Source organism: Aspergillus aculeatus (genome assembly GCF_001890905.1).
Source record: "Aspergillus aculeatus ATCC 16872 unplaced genomic scaffold ASPACscaffold_7, whole genome shotgun sequence".
In the NCBI taxonomy this organism is placed as follows: domain Eukaryota; kingdom Fungi; phylum Ascomycota; class Eurotiomycetes; order Eurotiales; family Aspergillaceae; genus Aspergillus; species Aspergillus aculeatus.
The window spans coordinates 304,540-327,242 of NW_017962982.1; the positions used below are offsets into that span (position 1 = coordinate 304,540).

Below are 22,703 nucleotides of genomic sequence, written 5' to 3' on the forward strand. Positions count from 1 at the left end.
TGAAAATGTACTGCACGTATCAAACAGTGATGTTGACACTCGCCCTCAATTGCAACTGATTTATATACCACATCTCAGCCGAATTCCCCCGAACGCAACAAAGACACTCAATTCCGCAGTCTCATTCATCTTCAAATCCAACCGGTAACCCCCAGCTCACCACAATCAACCCGCTCCCACAAAGACAACCCCATACAAAGGACCCCAATCCCCTACCCGGAAACCTCCAGCCCTAACCAACCCTCACCCTCATCCTATAAAACCACCTCTCCACCACGAAAGTCCACCAATTACCACCTGGAAACCAATGACCCAACCCCAAGCCCAGACCAACCCACCCCAACCCCAAACCCAGGCCACCGCATCCCGTGGCACCGCAACCATGCCCCCCTTAACCCTCCTCGCCCACCCCGGCCGCCGCCCCCACCGCAAGATCTTCCCCCAAAAACCCTTCACCTACACCCCAGGAGACCCCATCACCCTCCCCTGGGTGCAACGCCTAACCACCCACCTCGAGCACAACGACATCCCCGTGGCGCTCCTCAACCGGGCCCTCTTCCGCACGCTCAACTGGCGGGACAGCCTCTTCATGGACCCATGCATTGACCTCGACATCCCGGGCCACCAAATGAGCGGGGCGATCGCCGTCCTGCAAGCCGCCGGACTAGACGACACGCCGCGCACCGTGACCGACACGCTGGCGTGCATGCACCACTGGCCCTCGGGGCCGAGCCGCCACTGGCCCGCGGACCGGGACTTTCGCCTCGAAGACGCATGGTGGGCGCCCGCGCACGTCTTCTTCGTGCAGCGGGGCCCGTACATCCCCGCCATCCACCATCGGCTCTGGAGTCAGGGCCCGGAACCGGACTCCCCCGATAGCGTCGAGCACCCGCGCCACGTGGTCATGGTGCGGCTGTTCGCGCACGAGCCGTATTTCTGGCACATGCCGTGTCCGACCTTCCGGCATAATCCGAGCGAGGATGGGGATTGGGAGTGTTATACCATGGTGAGTGTGGAACCAGATTCAAAGGATGGAGGAGGAGAAGCACGAGGGGAGCGGGAATTGCCGCGGATGGTGCGCGTGATGAAGCCGGCGCAGTACCTGGAGGGGATGCTGCTGCTGCACTGGCGCGATCGGAGCCTGGAGAACGACACCAAGGGCACCTCCTGGGAGCTGACCTTCGACATGCTCTGCGATCTGGCCCGACGCACCAAGCCCGCCTGCCTGCGGACCCGCGCGTTCCGGCCGGAGATGCGCAAGCTGCTGCAGGATGAGATCCAGGCGCCCGACGGCAGGACGGACCGCGAGTACGACTGGCTGTTCATGCGGCGCCGCATCAAGCGCGCCCAGCTGATGTACCAGCAGATGAAGGGCACCCCCATGATGCCCCAGTCGCCGTTCCCGGTCCTGCCCAGCGGCTTGCCGGAGTCGCTGCACGGAACGTACACGGCCCTCATGAGTGGGAAGGAGCTGTATGATCCCGATCTGCCGTGGGTGGATCGGCGACGAGGCCTGTTTCGTCTCGATGAAGACGGTAACAGAATTGAGGGCCTGTATGCCGAGGATGATGAGGAGACCGATTCGGGCTCCGAGGAATTCCAGGACCCCAACGAGGGGGGCTATGATTATGCAATCGAAGTTTATGACCCCAGCGAGCCAGAATCGTAGATTATCGTAGCATTAATGGTGGGTTGAACGTAGGGGAAATGGTTTCGTGAGTTCCATTTTCGCTTGGTAGAATTATTGAACAAATGATTATTGATCTTTTTTAGGAAAAAAAAAAAAACTTACTTTGAGATAAGACAGTACTCGCTCATAAGCGCTAACAAGGCAGACAGGCAAAGTAAACACAATTTGACAGATTCCACCCTCTTGAATATAGAGTCAAGAAATCATCTCAAGAATCCCATCTTCTTCCAACTTTGAAGATACCGTCTCACCACCTCAACATCCACAGGCCCCACCCCTGCTAGCGTGGCTGAATGCTCACGGCACCGCACTGTTTCTAGCCTTAAACCCCCGCACGACATGCGACGAAAGTGCTCCTCCAGAAAGTCGACCATCAAAGAGGCAGGGTTCTCGTCACTTGGTCCAGCGAATGTACGGACTCGATGGATCCATTCTTCGAAGGGCACGGTAGTGACGACTCCATTCTTGGCCCTCGAATCTTGCCCCTCCTTCAGGCGGGCTGTTGCCGCGTTGAACCGTAGACCTTCAACCAGCAAGGGGATCATATCTTCCCATGGTTGTCCGATGGGATTCTCGATGTGGTAGATCGGATATCTGTTTGCCATCTCCACTCCTTCGCCCGAAAGGAGCAGATCCCCCAACGTGGCCGCCACGTCCTCAACAGGCGTCCACGAAACAGTTCCCTTCAAGTCCGGGAGACACCCGAGCGTCTGTGAGGATTTAAGAAGAAAAGGCAGATACTCCTGCGGATTCCAGTATCCACTGACTCGTGACCCTGCTACTTGCCCTAAACGGACGGCCATGGGCTGGAACATGTCCGGGTAGCGGTGAAGGGTTTCATCCAGCATGCGCTCGCAGATGAACTTGGCGAGACCGTACCCATTGGTCAAAACGGATTGTAGAGGTAGTCGCGATTCAGGTACGTTAGGATTGCCGGTGTGGATAGGATAATGGCCGACCGTGGCGATTGAGGAGATCAACTGAAAGTGGATCTTGGAGCCACTGTAGGCATAACTAGCCAAGTCAAGAAGGTTGCGCATGACCTGGAACTGCGGCTCAAAGCCCTCAACAGGCCGTTTGCCGCTCATGGGCCAGGCATTGTGGATGATGTGTGTGGTTTTCGAAGCGAGCTGAGCATACTCCGCTGGGGATAGACCGAGGAAGGGCTTGGATGTATCAGTCTCGAGGATCCGAAGTTTTGAAAGCGCCTGGGCGCCCATTGTGATCCCCCGCATGGATAGGGCTTCGTGCTGGCGCTCTGATGGTGTCTTGCTGTTGCGGGCGGGGCGATTAAGGCAAATCACAGTAGCGACGTCGGAATGATGTGCGAGATGGCTAACCAGCTGACAGCCTAGACCCCCGGTGGCCCCAGTCACAAGCATCACGGCCCCAGATGAAGGCTTCTTCGTTGATGCTTCGGGAACTTTAGCGCTGAAGCCCTGAGTATATTGCTGAATGTAATTATCCACTACTGCCTGTCGGGTCACCGAGTCGGCGTCAGCAGGTGGGCTTCGAGGTTGAGGCAAGGAACAGTGGCGGTGTTCATACCTTGGCCCTTGGGAAGCCATCGCGACCACGATGCGCTCGATTCCGACCTCAGGGCATTTTCCGTCCGTCCAGTTTACCTGGCCATACCCCGCAGCGTGGAGGGCAGTCTCCCATCGGACAGGATCGGCTACCGCGTGGCGCCGACCGTCATCAAACAGCCACCATCCTTCCAATAGACCAAAGATCATATCGATCCAAATAAGAGGCTGCGTCATCTCCAGCATCATAAGAAAGCCATCGGGCCGCAGGGCCTTCCGAATGTTCTTGGTCGACTCCGTCAAGCTGCGAGTAGCATGCACAGCGTTGCTCGCGATGATGATATGTTGACTGCTTAGCAGATCATCGGCGGGAGCTTTCTCAATATCATGAACCCGAAACTTCATGAACGAATACTGCTTGAATTCCTTGCGGGCGCTGGCAAGAAACAATGGCGAGATGTCGGTAAAGGTATATTCAACCGGAATATTCAGACGGGCCAAAGCCGGCACAAGCTGCTTGGTGGTGCCTCCCGTTCCAGCACCCATCTCCATGATTTTCAGGGGTCCTTCACTGGAAGGAAGTCTTTCGATCAGCCGCTGAAGAAAAGAATCCATCATTTTGTAGTGCAATTTGTTAAACAAAAAGTCCCCGTAGAGACTAGACACTAATTGGCGACCTTCTTCGTTGCCAAAGATCAGCCGAAGACCATCCGCCTTTCCGCTGAGCACATCGGCCAGTCTCCTGCCTGTGAAATAGGCTAGCTGGTGGGCCTTGGTATGATCAGGATAATCCTGAATTAGTCTTTTTAAAATAATCTCACTGGACTCGACAGGGGCGGGTGCGTGTGTTCGAATGATCGTATTGCCTTCCACTCTGACCAATTTACCCTCGTTCTGCAGAACCTGGTAGATATACTCAACCAGACGTTCATGCTTGGGTAGGTATTCAATTCGTGGCAAGGCCTGACCATGAACGGCAGCGCGTAAAGAGCACCCAAGCTGCTCGAAAGCCTCAACTATCAAGGCGACACACATCTGCACCAAGGCAGGATTGATAGTTTGCATGTAATTTAAGCCATTGAATTCAGCAATGTATTCGTCCGTAAGATCTTTGACTTCAGTGAAGGCGTCCATGACAGCTTCGGACGGCAACTGGAGGTCTCGATCCGGAAAATAGGACTTTGCGGTCTCTGGGGCTGGAGTGGGGCTTGCGAGCTCGCTAGGGGTAGAAAACCCCGGAGTTGTGGGTAGTGACTTGTTCATCCTACGCTCAATGTCTGTGACCGTAAGCTCCTGTAGAATCTGTCCATGGGGAAAGTGTAGGCCGAATTTGGACTCCAGGTCAGCGGACAGCTCCATGGAGAGAAGCGAATCGACTCCAAGTTCTCCGAGTGGAACATCATTCCTGATTTCGTGCTCAGCTACACCCAGAAACTCGGCAAGAAAAGCGCCAAGTCCACCGGCTATTGAGACATCCAGGTCGCTGGATACAGTAGTTGCAGAGTCGGAAAACACGTCGCTGACCGACTCCGCCGACGATGAGTGATCATCCTCAGAAGAAATGACTGTAACAGTGCCACGGATGTAGTCAACCAGGCTACGCACAGTTGTGAGATCCGCCAGGTCATACATTGGAATCGAACAGTGAAACCTTTGCTCCAAGTCCTGACCCATCTCCATGCTCATGAGTGAGTCGATGCCGATGTCGCAGAGCTGGGTGCTGTCTTTAATGTCAACAGTGTCAAGGCCAGACAGTTCTGCCAGTACCGCCTTGACTCCTCTTGATATATCTATATCTGAGGAAGGGAGATCGACCAGCATTTGGGGCTTAGGTGCCGGACTGATCTTCGCCGGGTTTGCTGCACTGACGGTGTGGATGTCGGAAGTAACCGGGGGAGCCATATCTAACGGCGTCGAGGCTTTGTTCGCCAAACGAGGAGTCAGTCTAGTCAACATCCGACTCATTGCTTGTTTCGAGACCCTGGTATACTTGATGCCCAGCATGATCTCTGCCAGCTCACCCGTGGCGGAGTCGAAGACGAAGACATCAGTCATATACGCCTTCTCGTCCTCAAGGTGATGATGGCGGGCGATGACATCCCATGCTTCGATCTGGCTATACCTGGATCCCATCTTGGGAGATCTAAGCCAGCGTTCTAGTCCATTTGCGATATACATCTCGCTAGGATGCAAGTCTGTCATGCAATTTACCCAGATTCCACCCACCTGGGCGAAGCAATCCGAAAGATGCATATCGAGCCAGCTCTCTCCGGCATGCTTCCTGAGCACACGGCCAGCCGATTCGTTGCCCTTGCCGACCAGCTTCTGGAGGCCTTGATACTCAACACCATAATCCACAACTTCAGAGAACGCCCGGTAGATATTCCGTCCTTGGATAATGTCGTCTGCATCGGATGAATTGAGAATTTTTAGACAGCGCTGATGGTTACCAATGAGGCGCCCATATCGAGAGAACTCGGCAAGGGCCTCGGGGCTTTCAGTTAAGCCAAATGTGATCTCTCCTGAGACGTGCACAGTATTTGCGGAGCCGGACCCGCCCGAGCTTGCCAGGCAAAATTCCCAAGCGGTACCACGGGCACTTCCCTCGCCTTCTTTCAAGTCAAGCCACACTGCTCTAGAAGGGTCGTCGCATAACGGGGATTTGCTCTGAATATTGTGGACTCGAGGAATATGCTTCGGGTCTCGGAGAGCCGGCTGCAAGCTCCCCAGGGCCTCAATAGCCATATCGACTTCCAGCGTCATAGGACAAATGGGGGCAGTTTGTGCGATTGTGTGACCCTTGAGATGGTCTCGGAACATTTGAGTTGCTGAGTTGATCCGAAACCGAGCCACACGCTGCTTGGGGTCCTGGTATCCAACAAATGTGTAAAGACACTCGGGAGCAGGCTCGTCTGGAATTTTCTCAGTTATGTTGGACACCTTCTCTTGCGGTATCTTCACGTCGAGCCAGTGTTTGCTTCGTTCAAATTGATAGACTGGCATTAGTATAGGACCATACTCATAGGTCTGTGATCTGTGATGCGGCCAGTAGGTAACACTCACGCCCTCTTTCCAAAGGCAGGTGGTCATGTCAGTGAGGTTGTTCAGGCCTTGAGCCCCATTGGTAATATTCACGGCTTGAAAGTGAGACTCGGGCGGCACCCCAAGGGCCCGACGCGCCATACCTGTGATGGTCGAGTTGGAGCCTGCCTCCAAGAATATGGCAGAGGGGTATTTCTTCGCCAGTCGCTGAATTGCATGGTCGAAATAGACCGGACTGCGCATGTGATGTGCGAAGAAGCTGGATGCTAGAGGCTCATTAGCCGTCTCAGTTGCCCTTTCCATTGGAATCGTGGCTTGCGAGAAGGTGATGCTTTGCCCGAGCTTTCTCAGTTCCTGCAAAAGAGGCTCCTCAACAAGCGTAGAATGGAAAGCGTGAGTGACATTCAGTCTCCGTGTGCGTATTGAGGCAAAGTCCGGGTGTCTGGAGACGGTTTCCGAGACGGCATCAATGGCCTTGCTTGATCCTGCCAAAGTGAAGCTCTGAGGCCCATTATAGCAAGCAATTGTGGCAGCATTCTCGGCTGGGGTGAGCTGATGCGCAGCAGCCAGCAACTTTTCAACCAAATTCAGATCGCCTTCAATAGCCATCATCGCCCCGCGCTCCTGGCCCCATAGCTTTTGCAAAAGTTCAGCTCGCGTCGCAATGGCACGAAGAGCATCCTCGAAGTTCAAGACGCCGGAAATACACAACGCTACCAGTTCACCAAAGCTGTGACCCACGACGGCCGCAACTTTCACACCACTATCTATCCATGTTCGGGCCACAGAATATTGCAGGGCAAACAGCATTGTTTGAAGTTTTGCCGGATCCTCCACCGGTGAGGTCTGGAAGATCTCAGGATACAAACCGCCATAGCCCAATCCTTGTAGAGTGGAGTCGCAATGGTTGAGGTGGTCTCGCAGAACACGGACACCATCAAAGACATTTCGGTCTAATCCAATGAACCTTGAGATCTGACCACCAAAACAGAGAATCACTGGTCTTGTTGGGTTCGCTTTAGCGGTATTTGAAAAGTCCCTGTTGGTTCCTTCTATGTAAGCCGTCAGGCTACCTTCCAAATCGGAGATTGAATTTGCGCTGAATATAGCATGGGTGGATAGATTGTGGTTGGATTGGCGGTAGGCATTGAAAGACAGATTTGCCAGGGTAATGTTTCTTGCTGAAACTGCTTTGGACCGAATCAGACATCTCAGCTTGGTGACATACTCAAGCAGGCTCCGCTCATCGAGGGCACTTAGCCAGAAAGGATGTTTCAGTCCCTCCTCATGAATTGCTGTCAATCCAGCCCCGTCATGCTGCCGAGGCTGAGTGATGACCAGGGAGGCGTTCGAGCCCGAAGCGCCGTAATTGTTAATCAAGGCAGCACGGTGCTCAATATTCCAGTCTTTCATGGAAGTTGCTATCTCAAGCATATCAGAACTCGACGCCTTGAGATGAGGACTAAGAGATTGAAAGCTAGCCTGGGGCGGGATCTTCTGCTCCTGAATCATTAAGAGGACCTTGATCAATGCGACCGCTCCGGAAGCACTCTCTGTGTGTCCAATCAATCCCTTGACGGAACCAATAGTCATGGGAATTTGTCGATTTTTCAATCCACCAAACACCTCCAGGATACTGCTATACTCCGCAGGATCCCCCACAGCGGTACCGGTGCCATGTGCCTCGACCAAGGAGATCTGCTGCGGGTTCAGCCCGGCTTTCTGCGTGACGTGTGCGAACAAGCTCGAAAGAGATGGGGAGTTGGGCACAAAAATAGGGGTGCAGTTCAGGTTCTGATACACCGCCGTTCCAGAGATACATCCCAGAATCACGTCCCCATCGTTGACCGCTTGCGACATTTTCTTCAGAAACACCACAGCTGCAGCCTCACCGCGACAGTAGCCGTCGGCGCTCGCGTCAAAGGGCTTACATGCGCCTGTCGGACTGAGGAAAGAGGCGCCAGCTAAATTCTGAAACCATAGTCCGTTGGTCATAACGTTCACGCCGCCAGCGAGGGCAGCCGTACATTCACCTGCCAAGATGGCCTGACATGCCATATGCACCGAAACTGCCGCAGTGGAACACCCAGAGTCAAGCGTCATCGACGGACCAGTCCAGCCGAAATAATGACTGATCTTACCAGCGATAAAGCTCCGAAGATTTCCCGTGGTCGTAAAGGCGTTCGGCTCATGGCAGGCGACATTCGTCTCGTAGTCGGAGTTGCAGACCCCCAAATAGCATCCCACGTGCTGATCAGTATCCTGTGAGCTAAAATACCCTGATTGCTGCACTGCCTGGTAAGCAACCTCCATCATCAGGCGTTGCTGCGGGTCTTGTGATGCCACCTCCCTGGGGCTCTTTTTGAAGAATTTGTGGTCAAAGGCGCTGGAGTCGTTGAGGAAGTTGCCGTACCACCGACGATTAGGGTCAATCTTGCGCCAGTGGGATTCGAAGGGGATCTTGTCGAGGGGCACCTCTCGGTGTTGGGATTCAGCGGTACAGAGCAGGTTCCAGAATTCCTCTGGGTCGTCTGCTCCTGCCACCTTCAGAGAGTAGCCGACGACGGCAATATCATTGTTCAAAATGGAGGTTGAAGACGCCATGGTTGCTCTCTCAGTTTCAACGCGTCTCCGGTTTAAAAGGGTCGTAAGGGGTAGAAGAGTCGTCTAGAGCTTGAGATGGATAGTTCGAACAAAGGGTATATGGCAGGCTTGAAGGGCAAATGAGGCACGCGTGGTCTAGCAAGATAAAAGAAAAAGCGCGTCTAGTCTATTGCGCAAACACGGGCTGTGAAAGTGTATAATGATTCAAAAAAGGAACTTATGCCGCCCTATTGTGCAAGCAAGTTGTTATGAGACGGTCTATGACTCCAGGTTCAAGATTGGTGCAAGGTTTCGCACCTTATATATTGCTTGCCGGTAGAAGCCTCTCTCTCATATTCAAAGACCACTGCACTTGCCGTGCCATCCTAAACCACCCGATACCATGCGATAAAACATGGTATCAACTCCTTCTAACCACGACATTCCAAGATTTTCTGATTCCAAGCCATGGCCCCAACGGCTGCATGAGCCAAGTGCTGTAGGCAAGCTCCTTCGCGAGGTGAGTGCTGACAGCAGATGCCATATGATGTGTCCTTCATGAACAGACTGAACCGCTGAAGATGGATCCTTCAGCGACGAGTGTATCAGCCCTGCTTGGAAGTACGTAAGCCGCGCGCTTCCGGCATGGTCGAATAGTCGCTGCGGTGGAGTCAAGTTCCGGGATGATGATCCTCGGATTTGCCGATTCGGGCGGTCCATGGGCTTATGAGAGATGGTCATGAAGCCTAGACCAGAAATCTGCAGTGAAGCATTGCTGTAGTGTGACTTGCAGATGACATGCATGGAAGACACGTTTTATGCAGCAGCGAAACTTTAAGAAGAAGCGAAGGGGAGAAACTCCGAGGCGAGGCGAGACGAGGCTAAGAGAAAAACACCGAGCCGAGAAAGGCACGTGCCCTCCCCAAGCAATGAGGCTCCTCGTCTGCATCGGGTCTAGTTTTCAAGTTAGTACTAGGTATACTTCAGCATAACTTCTCAACCAGAAACATAAGCTGCTTTATGATCCTTAGACTCCTTAGACTCATGGAGAACACCTTTCCAAGACTTTAGCGTCTAGTTACCTACACCGCTACCCGACCTAGCCGAATCCAAGTGCCAAACAGCGAGGTCGGATCGGAGATGCTGCAAGTCCGAGTCTATCGATTACAAACAAGAGAAAGAGTTGACTGGTATAGAGTTTCAATTATCCAAATTAGAAGCAGTTCAATCTAGGTACAAGCGAATTAAAAGCAAACGATGTAGTCAAGTTCGGAAACAATCGACAAACTGAGCCCCCAATCTATGCCCGGAATTAGAAACACAAGGTACATGCAAGTCGTAATTCTCCGTAGCCGCCTCCTGTCGTGGGGGGTATCTATTTGGCAATCAATTCGCTCTTCTCCGCCAGCAGGGCGCCGAACTCCGCCAAAGACGGGGTTTGGAGGATGTCGAAGATGGACACCCTGGCCCTGAGGCTCGTAGCCAGGTAGTTGCGCAGGTCGACTGCGACCAGGGAGTCGACACCGTACTTGGACAGCGACAAACTCGGGTCGATGACTTCCTGCTCGATGTTGAAGATGGAGGCCGTCTTGCCGGCAACCACATCCACAATCAGCTTGACAGCGTCGGCCTTGGACACAGGGCCAGCAGCTAGGGCGCGGTTGAGGACGGCGAGGCTGTCGGCATTGCCGGAGGCCTCGGCAGCGTCGGAGGATGCTCCGCGCGGGGTAGACAGACGAAGGGTGCCAAAGCGGCGGTCGAGACGAGTGACAGAGTCTTCGGGAATAGCATCATCCCGGGCGAGACCCACGACGACCTGGCTGTCGGCGGGGCTGGTGGGGCGGGGCTCCCGAATGGACTTCTCGAGCAACTCAAGGACAAAGTCAACATCGGCGGAGACTGCACCCAGGTGCTCCACACGCTTGAGCACCTCCTGCTCACCCTCAGCTCCTTGCGAGGCAACCCAACCAGCACCCTTGATGGCACTCAGGTTAAGGGCAATAGCGGGTTCGCCCTGAAGGGTACGGTGACGTGCCAGGGCATCTTGGAAGGTGTTACCCGCAGTGTAGTTGGACTGGGAAGTGTGGCCAGCCACACCAGTGACCGAAGAGAGGAAGATGAAGAAGTCAAGGTTGGGCAAGTGGGTGTTAAGGTTGATGCTGCTGTCGACCTTGGCCCGGATACCCTTCTGCCATTGGTCGTAGGTCATACGCTCGAGCACCGTATCCTAGATAGTGTTAGCATGTTATGAATCGAAGCATGAGGAGGAGTTATGCTTACCTCGAGGGCCATGGCCGCGTTGATCACACCACGAACAGGGGGGAGAACATCAGCAGTGTCCTTCAGCAGCTTCACCAAGGCCTGCTCATCAGAGACGTCGCAGGAGCGGATTTGAAGGTTGCAACCGTCAGCCTTGGCCGCGGCCTGCATGTCGGGCACCTCAGAGCTGGCCTCTGCCTTGCGGGAAACAACGAGCAAGTTCTTAGCTCCGTTCTCCATGAGCCAGGACACAATGGACCGACCAATACCACCCATACCACCAACAATCAAGTAGGTCGAGTCAGACTTGTTGAGGGAGACGGGGGTAATATCAGAGAGTTCTTGAACATCCAGATCAGGGTAGGCTCTGGAGATGTGGAGGGTCGAGTTCTTGACCGAGTATTCGCACTCACGGTCGGCAGCAGTGAGGCTGGAATCGAAGCTCTGCTCAAACACATCCACAATGTGGCCAATCTTGTCGTTGGTCCAGGGGATCAGGTCGGTGGCGGCAGTGAAGTCAAGCTGGATCAAACGCTTGCCAGCATCTTCCTGGCGCACAGTACGGAGGAGACCCTGGGTCTGGCCGTAGACGGGAATTTCCGAGTCGATCGCACCACCCGCGCTCAGCCAAAGGAGGTTCTGGCTGTTGACCAGAAGCTTCTGCAGCTTGCCAAAGTCGGCCTCTCCAATGTGGTGGACGAAGGGCTTCTCCAATTCAGCAGTGAAGATGATAGCCTTGTCCTCAAATGCCTCGAGCTCATCCAAGTTCTCGGTAATAGGAGCAACACCAGTGCGAGCCTGGATAGCAGTGCTGAGCTCCTCAACCCACTCAGCGGGGGGGGTGACAGTGGCAGGGTGGACAATGGAGATGGTGGAAGGGTATGAGGACTTGGTGGACTTGGCGGTAGTCAAGATCAGGCTGAGAGTCTGGAGGCTGGGCTCTTCGGAATCGGCAACCTCGAGATCAACTCCCGAGAAGCCTGCATCGCGTAAAGTAGCATCCCAGGATTCGACCGATTTGGACTCCTTGAAGCTTGGCAAGGTAGCAAAGACGAGCTGCGAGTCGGCACGGTCCTTGGTGGTTTCGATGAGGATCAGCTTGCCCCCAGGAGCCAGGAGCTTCTGAACGTTGGAGAGGGCGGTCTGCACGGACTCGGTGCCCTGGAATGCCTGTGAGGCAATGATGAGGTCATATCCACGCTCGAAGGACTGCTCGAGGGGGTTCTTCTCGATGTCGAGAGCCTTGAACTCGATCAGGTCAGACCAAGAAGCAAGCTTCTGGCTAGCAGCCTGGAGCGAGTCGGATGAGGCAGCAGTGAAGGTGTAGTGACCCAGGAGGGACCGGGTACCGTCAGAGGCGCGGGCAGCAAAGGCCTGCAGAACAGTCTCAGTAGCAGCAGCTCCCAGACCAGCGCCGAGACCCAAGACCTTGGCACCAGGACGCTTCACAGCGAACAGCTCAATGATCTGAGCGAGTTGTGCGCCAGTTCTCTCCTTTAGCTTGGGGTAGTCAGCCAGGTATTCCTGCGCCAGGTCACCATCCTTGGCCAGGCTTTGAGGTGCAACCTCGCCACGGATGATGCTTGCAAGCTGCTGTCCGATACGGACGGTGAGAGAAGCGGAAGCGTTCTTGCTGGCGATCAGCTCATCCACAAGCATCTGCTTCATACCCTTGCTGGTGCGTGGCCAGGTCTTGCTGCGAGGGGCGAGCTTTCCAGTCTCTCCGAGCTTGACAACCTCCTTCAGCCATTCGTAGAGGCGTTGGATGTGGGCCTCCCACTTCTCCGAAGTCTTGTTGTAGCCGGTCTTCTCGATCTCGCGAACAGCATCAGCAATGTGGAGGTAGGTAGCACGTAGCAGCTTGTTCTCGAACTCCGCCTGCTGGTCAGTGGGCGTGATGCGGAGAGAGTCCGCGAAAGCAGCAGCCGGCTTGGAAGTGAAGATGTCGAGCTCCCACTGCAGCTTGGAAGTCATTGGAAGGTTGGCATCGGGGTTCTCAGCGCCACGAGGAACAGCCTGGGCGAAGAATTCGTCCAGCTCGAAGACTGGCAGCGAGCGCTCATCATCCTGGTTGATGACGGCAATGTTGGAGCTGAATCCTCGGCTGTCCGCGCTCAGGTTCTCAGTGAATGCCTGGAGCTTCTCGCCGCTGTGGCGGTTGAGACCGCTGCGGATAGTCAACTTGCGCATGGACCGAGGAACGACCATGGAGGACTGCAGGAGCTTCTTGGGCAGGTTGGTGTAGGCAGCTACCACAATGGCGTCGAGAGTGGTGGGGTGGATGACATAGTCATGTGCCTCGGAGACAACAGTGGGGATGGTGAGGTCAGTGATGGCCTTCTTTCTAACGGTCTGGATATCCCCAAGGTTGCGGAAGGATGAGCCGTGGTAAATACCAGACTGGCGCAGGCTAGCGAACAGAGCATCCTCGCTGACCTGAGTGGGCTTGACACCTGGGTGGAAGAAAGACTCGGAGTGAAGAGCGGCTTCTTGCGAGGCCTCCTTCGCGCTTTCATCCTTCTCGGCCTTGACGGAGCCCTTGCAGTTCACAATCCAGGTGCCGGCAGCAGTCAGAGAAGAGAGCAGGAACTCGTACCAGCCAGCCTCCTTGTCGGAGGGACGAAGCTGAAGCTGAGTTTCGACACCCGCAGAGGAGTCCGAGATAGCGAGAGCGTTGGTGATCTCAATATCACGCAGCTGGAAAGCAGTGATGGTGTCTGCGGGTCCATCGAGAAGACGCGTAGCCTCGATCGCCATTGCAATGTAGCCTGCACCAGGAAGAACGACAGAACCGTCAATCTGGTGGTCAATGAGCCAAGAGACGTCAGAGAGACGCAGGAAGTTCCGCCAGGTCGGGGTCAGGCCGTTATCACCAGGAAGCAGACTGCCAAGCAGCTCGTGGGGAGCGAATCTCTTGTGGCGGATCTCCTTGTTCACGCGAGGCTCGGTCCAGTAGCGGGTCGAGTGGTTCCAGGCGTAAGTGGGCAAGTCGTGGACGAAGTGGTGCTTCTCACCAAGAGGAGAGTTAACAGCCTCAATGGACACAGGGTATCCCTTGCTCAGAAGCTCGCAGGCAACGTTCTGCATGGTCTCAACAGCATTGATGCCTCTCTGCAAACATGAGACGTAGGGGATCTCCTCGCGGGGCTTGAGGATCTGGCGGATAGGACCAGCAAGAGTGCTGTGGGCACCAAGCTCGACGATCATATCGACCTCGCGCTTCCCATCCTCGTTGAAGCACATGGCGTCGAAGGACTGACTGAAGAGGACCGCGTTGGTCAGGTTGTCGGCCCAGTGCTTGGGACCCAGAGTCTCGGCGGAGGTGACGACCTTTCCAGTGACTGGGGATGCGAAGCGAACCTTGTTGACCCAGTCACCGTCCTTGGGCTGAGCGGCAAGCAGCTTGGTAAGGCTGTCAGTGTAGTCCTGCGCGAAGCAAAGCATGTGGTGCGAGTGGTAAGCAAGCGGAACCTTGAGTCTTCTCGCGAAGATACCATCGGCTTGTAGACGAGCTTCTACCTGTTCGAGGGCGGGAAGATCTCCGGAGAGGGTAACACTGCCGGGAGAGTTGACACAAGCCACGACGACACGGCCATTGTCGGTGTCGGCGATGTACTTCGCGGCTTCTTCCTGACCCAGACCAGCGGCCATCATACCACCAGAAAGGGACTTGAGGGCTTCGTTGCGGAGAGCAAGCTCACCACGGTAGAAAGCAGCAGCAAGAGCCTCCGAGAATGTCAGGGCACCGACCGCATAAGCACCCGCAATTTCACCACTGGAGTGACTGGTGATGGCAGATGGCTCGACCCCCCAAGATCTGAGCAGATCAATCAAACACAACTGGAGACCGACCGTGATAGGCTGGCTCAGATTGACCTCAGAGACGCGGGTGGTCTTTGCGTCGCGCAAGAGTTCCTCGTACAGAGACCAGGTCGCACCATGACCCTTGAGGATCTTGTCAGCCTTGTGAACACTTTCAGCAAAGATGGGGTAAGCTCCAATCAGCTCGCGGCCCATAGCGTGCCACTGAGCACCCTGACCGTTGAAAACAAATCCGAGACGAGGCTTCTTGGTGGCATGAGACATCTTGATGGTAGGTTCCTTCAAGCGTTCAGCTAGTTCAGTGACGGAGCTAGCGCTCACAGCCGACATCCAGGGGAGTCTGGACCGGCGCTCAGCCAGAGTGTAAGCCAAATCTCCGAGAGCACTGTCATCAAGATGCTCGGGAGCCCACTCCGCGAGATTTGCGAGCATAGCCTTCAGGGCAACCTTATCCTTTGCACTGACGATGTGGACGCGCGCTCTGGGGGTCTCCTCGATCTGGCGGCCACTGGCATCAAGGAACTGCTCAGGGGCTCCGTCGAGAATGACGTGGGCGTTGGTACCACCATATCCGAAGTTGTTGATCGAGGCACGCAGAGCCTTGTTCTGGGGCCAAGGGGTAAGCGAGGTGGGGACCGTGAGGTTCCACTCCTGCTGGCGAATCTTAGGGTTGGGTGTCTCGTAGTTGATGTTCCGTGGGATCTGCTTGTGCTTCATGGCCCAGATGGTCTTGATCACAGCTGCAAGACCACTGACAGGCTCAGTATGACCAATGTTCGTCTTCACAGAGCCGATATAGACAGGGTCGTTAGGTTGACGGCTCTTTCCGAAGGTCTGAGCCAAGGCAGTGGCCTCAGCAAGATCACCGGTAGGAGTACCCGTCATGTGGGCCTCAACGTAACCAGTGTCGGCAATGTCAAGGCCAGCCTTGCGGTAGCACTGTTGGATGAGCTTGACCTGCGAGTCGATAGAAGGAGATGTGATGGTCTGGGTCTTTCCATCCTGGTTCAATCCGGTCTCTCTGATGACAGCGTGAACGCGGTCGCCATCCCGGATAGCGGCGTCGAGAGACTTCAGCACAAGGGTGGCAACACCCTCTCCTCTTCCGTAGCCCTGGGCGCGAGCATCCCATGCATAACACTTGCCCTCTTCGCCGACCATGCTATTATTCTGTCAGTACTCTATCCCGGTATCATGAAGTGAAGGGTGGCATACCTCAACATAGACATAGCGATGTACAAGTCGGGGTTCAAGATGGTGGTACTGGCTCCAACGATAGACAGCTCAGACTCTCCAGACTGGATGCTACGGCAACCCTGGTGCAGAGCGACAAGACCAGCCGAGCAACCAGTGTCAATGGACATACTGGGACCCTGAAGATCGTAGAAGTGGGAGACACGGTTGGAAAGCATGGCGGTACCATTGCCCGTGAGGAAAGGCGCGGGCATGGCCTCGGGATCACGGCTGTGCAGGTCGTGGTAATCTTTGCCGTAGCAGCCCGTGTACATGGATGTGTCGGTACCAGCAATCTTCTCCATGGGGATACCAGCATCCTCCATGGCTTCGTAGACCGACTCTAGCAACAAACGAAGCTGAGGGTCCATGGCACTAGCCACATCAGCGGGCAGGTTGAAGAAACCGGCATCGAAAAGGGCGACATCCTCGTCCATGAAGTGTCCACCAATGGCGTGGTTCTATCTCGGATGGTTAGCGCCGAATGCTTCTCTTCATGGGGATTGTGTTTCAAGGGTTACTCACGCGTCCGGCCCTGTCCTTGTCCGGGTGGTAGAAAGAGTTCACGTCGAAGCGGTCCTCGGGGATGCGCGACCAAGCACCCTCACCAGCGGCAAGCATCTTCCACAGGTTCTCCGGGGTGCTGGCTGACCCAGCGAACTTGCCACTGACACCGACGATGGCAATGGGCTCGGAGGGGCGGGCACCTGCAGCTCTTCCGTTGGGAGCATGGCTAGCAGAAGCAGGGATGGAATCGAAAGTTCCGTTGGCCGACGAGTTGATAGTCATTTTGATTGGTGGTTGATGATTGTCGGGACTAATCTGCTGGAAATGGATTGTCTTAGGATGCTCTCTTCGGAGAGTGCAAGGGGTAAATGATTAAAGTATTAGAATTAGAACGCGATGATGATCGGTGATGTTTTCATGGTAGATGGGCCAACTGCAATGGCATCTTTATAACCTGAGATTGTTGCAGGTGTCTCGAGGCTGACGGGATTCGCGGCTCCCAAGAGGGCCCGACAGAACGGCATCGTGTGTGCGAGTCGGAGTTGAGTTGAGTCGAGTCAAACCCAGGCTGAGTTGACTGACCATAGTGGATGATGATGGCTCGATGGTGGAAGGATGAAGGATGAATGGCAAAGGTGCAGAAGGAAGGATTCAGATCCTTCGTGTCTTTGGTGTCAGACTATTCCACCGTGACGGACCGATAAGGAAGAACCCCGCCCCCTTCCGCTCCTTTGCGCGGACTTCGGGGTTGATACGATAAGGAATATCAACCCCGCTCGGGAGAGTCTGATCAAATCCTGAGTCCGACACAGGATCTAGCCCTGAACGTGGGGTGAAGGTGGCAAAGGGACAATGGGGATTGACAGAGGTTGATTTGTTGAAGAGTCAAAGTGAAACAAAGCCGGTGTTGAAGAGTTGGACAATGCAGAGCCCCCCTCTTTCCCTCTTTCGGCGGCCAAAAGTACATGGTCACGTGTTACATCCTGCAGCCTGCACAATCCCTAGTGAAATTAACTACCTGAATAAATCTGTTGCATAGCTGATTAGACACAAACAGCCTAGTGTAGCATTCAGCCAGGGGTCTGAGATAGCGGAAGATATCCTGAAGAACGTGCCACTGTTTCTTGAATTCCGGTCGCTACGCAGAATCCGTCCCTGCAGATTCAAATCACATTGTTAGAATAGAATGGGCACTGACCTAATTCTCACATATCTATCAGCTTCAGTAGACCTACAATGGAGGCATCTAGATTAATTTACAAGCAGATATTCCCAAGTTACAAGAGTCGACACATGCTCAGTATATATATATAGATATATATTCTCAGATCTGTGGCCATACCACAACTTTATTTTCGCGCGTGACCCAAGTAAAGTACACTCCACCAAGCACCCACACCATGTTTTGATCTATCTACAGCCGATGACCCTCGTAACTCTACATCTGAACGCTCAAGCCAGCAGAAAATGATATATAATGATGAAAAATTGACAATAACTCGTCTCGACTCAGAAGCTAAAGTGTATACCGTCTTTGGCCAGTTAACCTACAGCTCAGCTAACTGACTCAAAACTTGCAAGAAACCCAATAATAATTGGACAGATAGTCTCATTTCAGAAATTCACTTACAAAGACACTATTCATAATGAGAGATAGATATACAGACTCTGTTTTATCCAAGTTCACCCTCAATCAACGGTGAACTTCTTGGCAACTTGCATTCAGCCGACCAGGACAGTTACAAGAAAAAGATAGCGGTGCATAAATTCTAGAAGCTACGAACTCAAACCAGATCATAATCCTCAAAGAATAAAAATCGAATTGTTACACAAACATCTAATCTTCTTGAGTAAGGAACATAAACAACATAAGAGAGATCATTAGGCCCGGGGTAAAAAAAGCAACAGGGGGCAAGTCCAAGACACAAAGTCAAAACAGATCATCATCGCAAACAATGTCGAAGACATAAGCAAGTAAGGCAAAAATAGGGCAGGTTAAAGATGAACAAGAATCAAAGATCAAACCAAAAATAAGAGTAGAAAAGAAAAATCATCGCCAATCAGTGAGTATCGCAAACAATCTATAGCAGGGCAAAATTTCTTTCGGAAGGCTGTGAGTGGGAAAAAGAAAAGTCTATAAGCCTTCCTTCCATGGTTAGTAATATACTTCTCCTCCATATTTTCCACCAGAGAGATGGCACTCTAAGCAGTGATCTCAGTCGCAGTGATCGTGACCTGGGCGTTCTCGCTCTTGACCTTGATCGGGGCCTGGTGGTGGTGGACCGGGGCGGCGATGTGGGCGGCGTTGGTGCTGCTGGCGGAGACGGTCTTGTTGGGCTCATCGGCCCACCAGACGTCGATGTTCTTGCGATACCACTCGACGGTGGCGCGGAGGCCATCCTCGAAGTGGGTGTTCTGGCGCCAACCCAGGCTCTCGAGCTTGGAGCCGTCGACGCGGTAGTCGAGGTCGTTGTGGGGACGGTCGGGGATCCAGACCAGGCGCTCCTTGAAGTCGGAGCGGGGGTCGAAGCCGAACAGCTCGAGCATGCGGATGGCAACCTCAAGGTTGGTCACACCGAAGGCCGAGCCGATGTTGTAGGCCTCGCCGTCGACACCCTTGTGGAGGATGGTGTCGAACCCGTCGGCAGCGTCGGCGCCGTACAGGTAGCGGCGCTTGTGGAGACCGTTGCCCTGGAGGGTGAGGGGCTGGTTCTTGGAGAGAAGCTTGAAGAAGCGGGGAATGATCTCTGCATGTAGGGGGTTAGCTATCTGAGCGGGGTCAAAGATTGAGTACCAATGGGGCTACTGACTCTCGGGGTACTGGCAAGGTCCGTAGACGTTGTTGCTGCGGACGATGACCATGGGGATGCCGAAGGACTTGGCGTAAGCGTGGACGTACATCTCGGCAGCGGCCTTGGATGCAGAGTAGGGGTTGGTGGGCAGGAACTGCGTGGTCTCGTCGACGAAGTCGTCGGTGGTTTCACCGTAGACCTCATCCGTGCTGACGTGGACGAAGCGAGCGACGCGGCCGTGCTCGCGGACGCAGTCCAGAAGAGTCTGAGTGCCGACCACGTTGTTGACAGTGAAGCTGGTGGGATCGAGGAAGGAGTTCTGCACGTGGGAGTTGGCGGCAAAGTGCATCACACAGTCGATGTTGTACTTGGACAGGGTCTCGGCCACGATTTCACGGTCGGTCAAGTTGCCCTTGACAAAGTGGAAGTTGGGGAAGGACTCCAGACAGTCGATGTTGGCCATCGAGGAGACATAGTCCAGACGGTCAAAGCAGATGATGTTGTACTCAGGGTACTGGACGGTCATGTGACGAGTGACCCAGCTGCCGATGAAGCCGGCACCACCGGTGATCAGGATGTTGTTGATGTCGCGACGAGGGGCGAACCGGGTAGTACCGACGAGCCGCTGGCTCTCCTCGTGGCTGGAGGGCTCGAAAGAAGTGGTGATAGCCTGCTTGACCAGCTCAACGGTCTCCGGGGGAGGGCTCTCGGGAGGGGTGAGCTGAGCGACCTTCAGAGACAATCCCTTGGCCTGCATTTTGATTGATGTGTGGAGTAAAGTGAAGGTAGAAGGTTGAAGATATTGCAGGAAGAATGAAGGAATGAAGGCTGTACTTGAAGTGAAAGCTAAAGAAGAAGGCGAATTGTTTTTCTGAGACTGAGGCTTTGTTGCTTGCCTTAGCTTGTTTTGTTGGATGATGATGAAGAAAAAGGCCAGGGTAGGGGCCGAATCCAGGTTGTTTTTATAACCAACAATGGCTTCATCTTTGATGCCGTTTTCCCAAGCAACGGGAATAAGAGTGGGCTGAGTATGCTGAGTATGTTTCCAGCCTCAGGAAGGGATTCCTGTCGACTCTGCATGACTCCGACTAGAACTGGAGGTGAATCTTCAGCGAATACCCCGCGGATAGACTAGGGCTCACGCTTAGGGCGACGCCACGTGCTGAGGGGCTCTTCTTGGTCTGGGCTGGGCTGGTCTGACACCCTTTCTCTTCTGACTTAGTACGTCAGAGTCAATTTCCCTGAATCTGGACTTCAATTCATCCATCTCTCTCATCTCAACCAGACAAAAAAAACCCAGTCAAACCTGCCATCCGCAGTCATCTCTACTCTGTTCTACTTGTCTAGTGGTTACTCGTGCCCACCGGAGTCAACACAGATTTAGATTACGCAAGCGGTATACCAGGCAAGGCTAGCCTTTGCTCCTCCTCCGTCGTCAAGTGGCAAAGATGCTCTCGCATTGCGATTGCTACTGAATATAAGAGTCCCGATCAGCTCGCACTCTTCAACATCCATCCATCCACAGCAGATCAGCCCCTTCCAATCCATCCCACAGTGACAACAGCCCTCATATTTAACATCAACCCTCCGATCGATCAATCGCTTCCCCCCCCCCTCATTCAAACCAATTCTCAACCTCCCTCCACCCCCAAAAAAACAAGCCCAATTTCAACCATCATGGCTATTGCTATTGACCAGCCCCATGTTTTCCTGATCTTCGGTAATATACCTCTGCGAACGTTTCCCCCTCTCCCAGTGTCGTATAACTTCTACTTCAACAAAGATCAACGGCTTACTTTCCCCCGAAAAAAACAGGCACCGGCTGGATCGCCACGCAAATCAAGGAACTCCTGGAGAAGCAAGGCGTGAAAGTGGTTTCCTCTGATGCTCGAATTGAAAGTCGCGAGCAAGTCTTAACGTGCGCAAGAAAAATCCCCCTCCTCCTCTAATCCAAAACCAACCCATTCTCGCCGTGGGGACCATCAACCAAAAACATGTTCAAAAACTTTGCACAGAATGCTAACCTCTCGAGACATCCCCCAAAACAGTGCGCTCGCCATCCACAGGCCCACGCGGGTGATCAACTGCGCGGGCCTGCGCGGGCTCCCCAACGCCGACTGGTGTGAGGACCACAAGATCGAGACGGTGCGATCCAATATCCTAGGTGTGCTCAACGTAGTCGACTGCTGCTTCCAATTAGGTATCCATGTTACTCAGCTAGGATCGGCTTGTATCTATGACACCGACCCGACCCGCGCCCCGGACGCCAACTTCACCGAGGAGGATGATCCCAACTACGCCGGGTCCTGGTACTCGTGCTCGCGGTTATTGAGCGAGAATGTGCGTCTGCATGGACACAGGAAAAGAATGAAGACAAGTACTAACCAGTTCCGAAAACAGAGCATCAAGCACTACCCCAACCTCCTCCTCTTGAGAATCCGCGCCCCGATCGCGGCCGACTTCAACCCCAACAATTTGACCACCAAGCTGATCAGCTACAAGAAGCTGGTGAACTTGCCTGCGGTATGCTTCGATTCCAACTTCGAGAAAAAGACTCATGGACTGACCCACGCACACACAGTCCGGAACCATTCTCCCCAATCTTCTGCCCGGCGCAATTCTCCTGTCCCAAGCCGGTGACACGGGAATTTACAACCTGGTGCGTGACGCTCTTCTGCTTCCTCTTACCTTAGCAAGCGCCCCCATACTAACATGCGACAATCAGATCTCCCCCTCGCCATTCACCAACAACCAGATCATGACGCTCATGAAGAAGTACATCGAGCCCTCCCTGAACTGGGAGAACTTCGAGCTGGACGACATGCACAAGGTGCTCAAGGCGCCGCGGTGCCACCCGGTCTTCGACTCGAGCAAGTTGATCAACCGACTCCGCGAGCTCGGCCACGAAGTCAAGGACACCCCGGAGGCCCTGGAAGATCTGTTCATCGAGATGGCGGACAAGGGATACGGCCCAGGTGGCAAGTTGTCGCGAACCAAGCTTGCTGTTTGAACAGCTGGGATGGGATGAGCAACCAAACAACAACAACATGACGACTCCATCTTCTTCTTTTTTACTTTGGCATTCGGTGTTCTGTTTTCATCTCTTGTCTTTTCTTGTCGCTTGGGCCTATAGACTGTTTGACTTTGACTTGCACTTTGGATTCTGATTGATTATGCGGCTGTCTTCTTTGTTTCCCTGGTCGTTCATTTTCGCCATGCGAGTCGCTTTAATCAAGATTGAGACTTTCA

General features: G+C 53.9%; 5 protein-coding genes across 5 annotated transcripts; 2 read left to right on the forward strand and 3 right to left on the reverse strand.

Annotated features, from left to right (window-relative positions):
• Nucleotides 1–382: 382 nt before the first annotated feature.
• ASPACDRAFT_42744 (uncharacterized protein) lies at nt 383–1,669 on the forward strand (the record flags this gene model as incomplete). Its single annotated transcript, XM_020201146.1, has 1 exon — nt 383–1,669. The coding sequence occupies one exon, from the start codon at nt 383–385 to the stop codon at nt 1,667–1,669; it is 1,287 nt and encodes a 428-aa protein (XP_020056503.1).
• A 126-nt stretch (nt 1,670–1,795) lies between these two features.
• On the reverse strand, nt 1,796–7,136 carry ASPACDRAFT_118141 (uncharacterized protein; the record flags this gene model as incomplete). Its single annotated transcript, XM_020196145.1, has 1 exon — nt 1,796–7,136. A coding segment is annotated over exon 1 (4,972 nt), but the record flags the coding sequence as incomplete, so codon positions are not given.
• Nucleotides 7,137–10,216: 3,080 nt separating this feature from the next.
• On the reverse strand, nt 10,217–16,944 carry ASPACDRAFT_42746 (type I polyketide synthase; the record flags this gene model as incomplete). Its single annotated transcript, XM_020201147.1, has 4 exons — nt 10,217–11,068; nt 11,122–16,084; nt 16,138–16,616; nt 16,681–16,944. The coding sequence occupies 4 exons, from the start codon at nt 16,942–16,944 to the stop codon at nt 10,217–10,219; spliced, it is 6,558 nt and encodes a 2,185-aa protein (XP_020056505.1).
• A 1,920-nt stretch (nt 16,945–18,864) lies between these two features.
• Nucleotides 18,865–20,211, reverse strand: ASPACDRAFT_42747 (dTDP-glucose 4,6-dehydratase; the record flags this gene model as incomplete). Its single annotated transcript, XM_020201148.1, has 2 exons — nt 18,865–19,409; nt 19,473–20,211. The coding sequence occupies 2 exons, from the start codon at nt 20,209–20,211 to the stop codon at nt 18,865–18,867; spliced, it is 1,284 nt and encodes a 427-aa protein (XP_020056506.1).
• Nucleotides 20,212–21,109: 898 nt separating this feature from the next.
• Nucleotides 21,110–22,509, forward strand: ASPACDRAFT_78095 (uncharacterized protein). Its single transcript, XM_020205106.1, has 6 exons — nt 21,110–21,174; nt 21,270–21,372; nt 21,503–21,794; nt 21,855–21,977; nt 22,036–22,113; nt 22,180–22,509. The coding sequence occupies exons 1-6, from the start codon at nt 21,132–21,134 to the stop codon at nt 22,462–22,464; spliced, it is 924 nt and encodes a 307-aa protein (XP_020056507.1). The 5' UTR covers nt 21,110–21,131; the 3' UTR covers nt 22,465–22,509.
• Nucleotides 22,510–22,703: the final 194 nt, after the last annotated feature.

Excerpts from the sequence above, each read along its gene's own strand:
- ASPACDRAFT_78095 (XM_020205106.1), top strand. The coding sequence starts at position 21,132 with ATGGCTATTGCTATTGACCAGCCCCATGTTTTCCTGATCTTCG. Across the intron at positions 21,175-21,269 it reads CCATGTTTTCCTGATCTTCG|GCACCGGCTGGATCGCCACG; the intron begins GTAATATACCTC and ends CGAAAAAAACAG. Across the intron at positions 21,373-21,502 it reads AGTCGCGAGCAAGTCTTAAC|TGCGCTCGCCATCCACAGGC; the intron begins GTGCGCAAGAAA and ends CCCCCAAAACAG.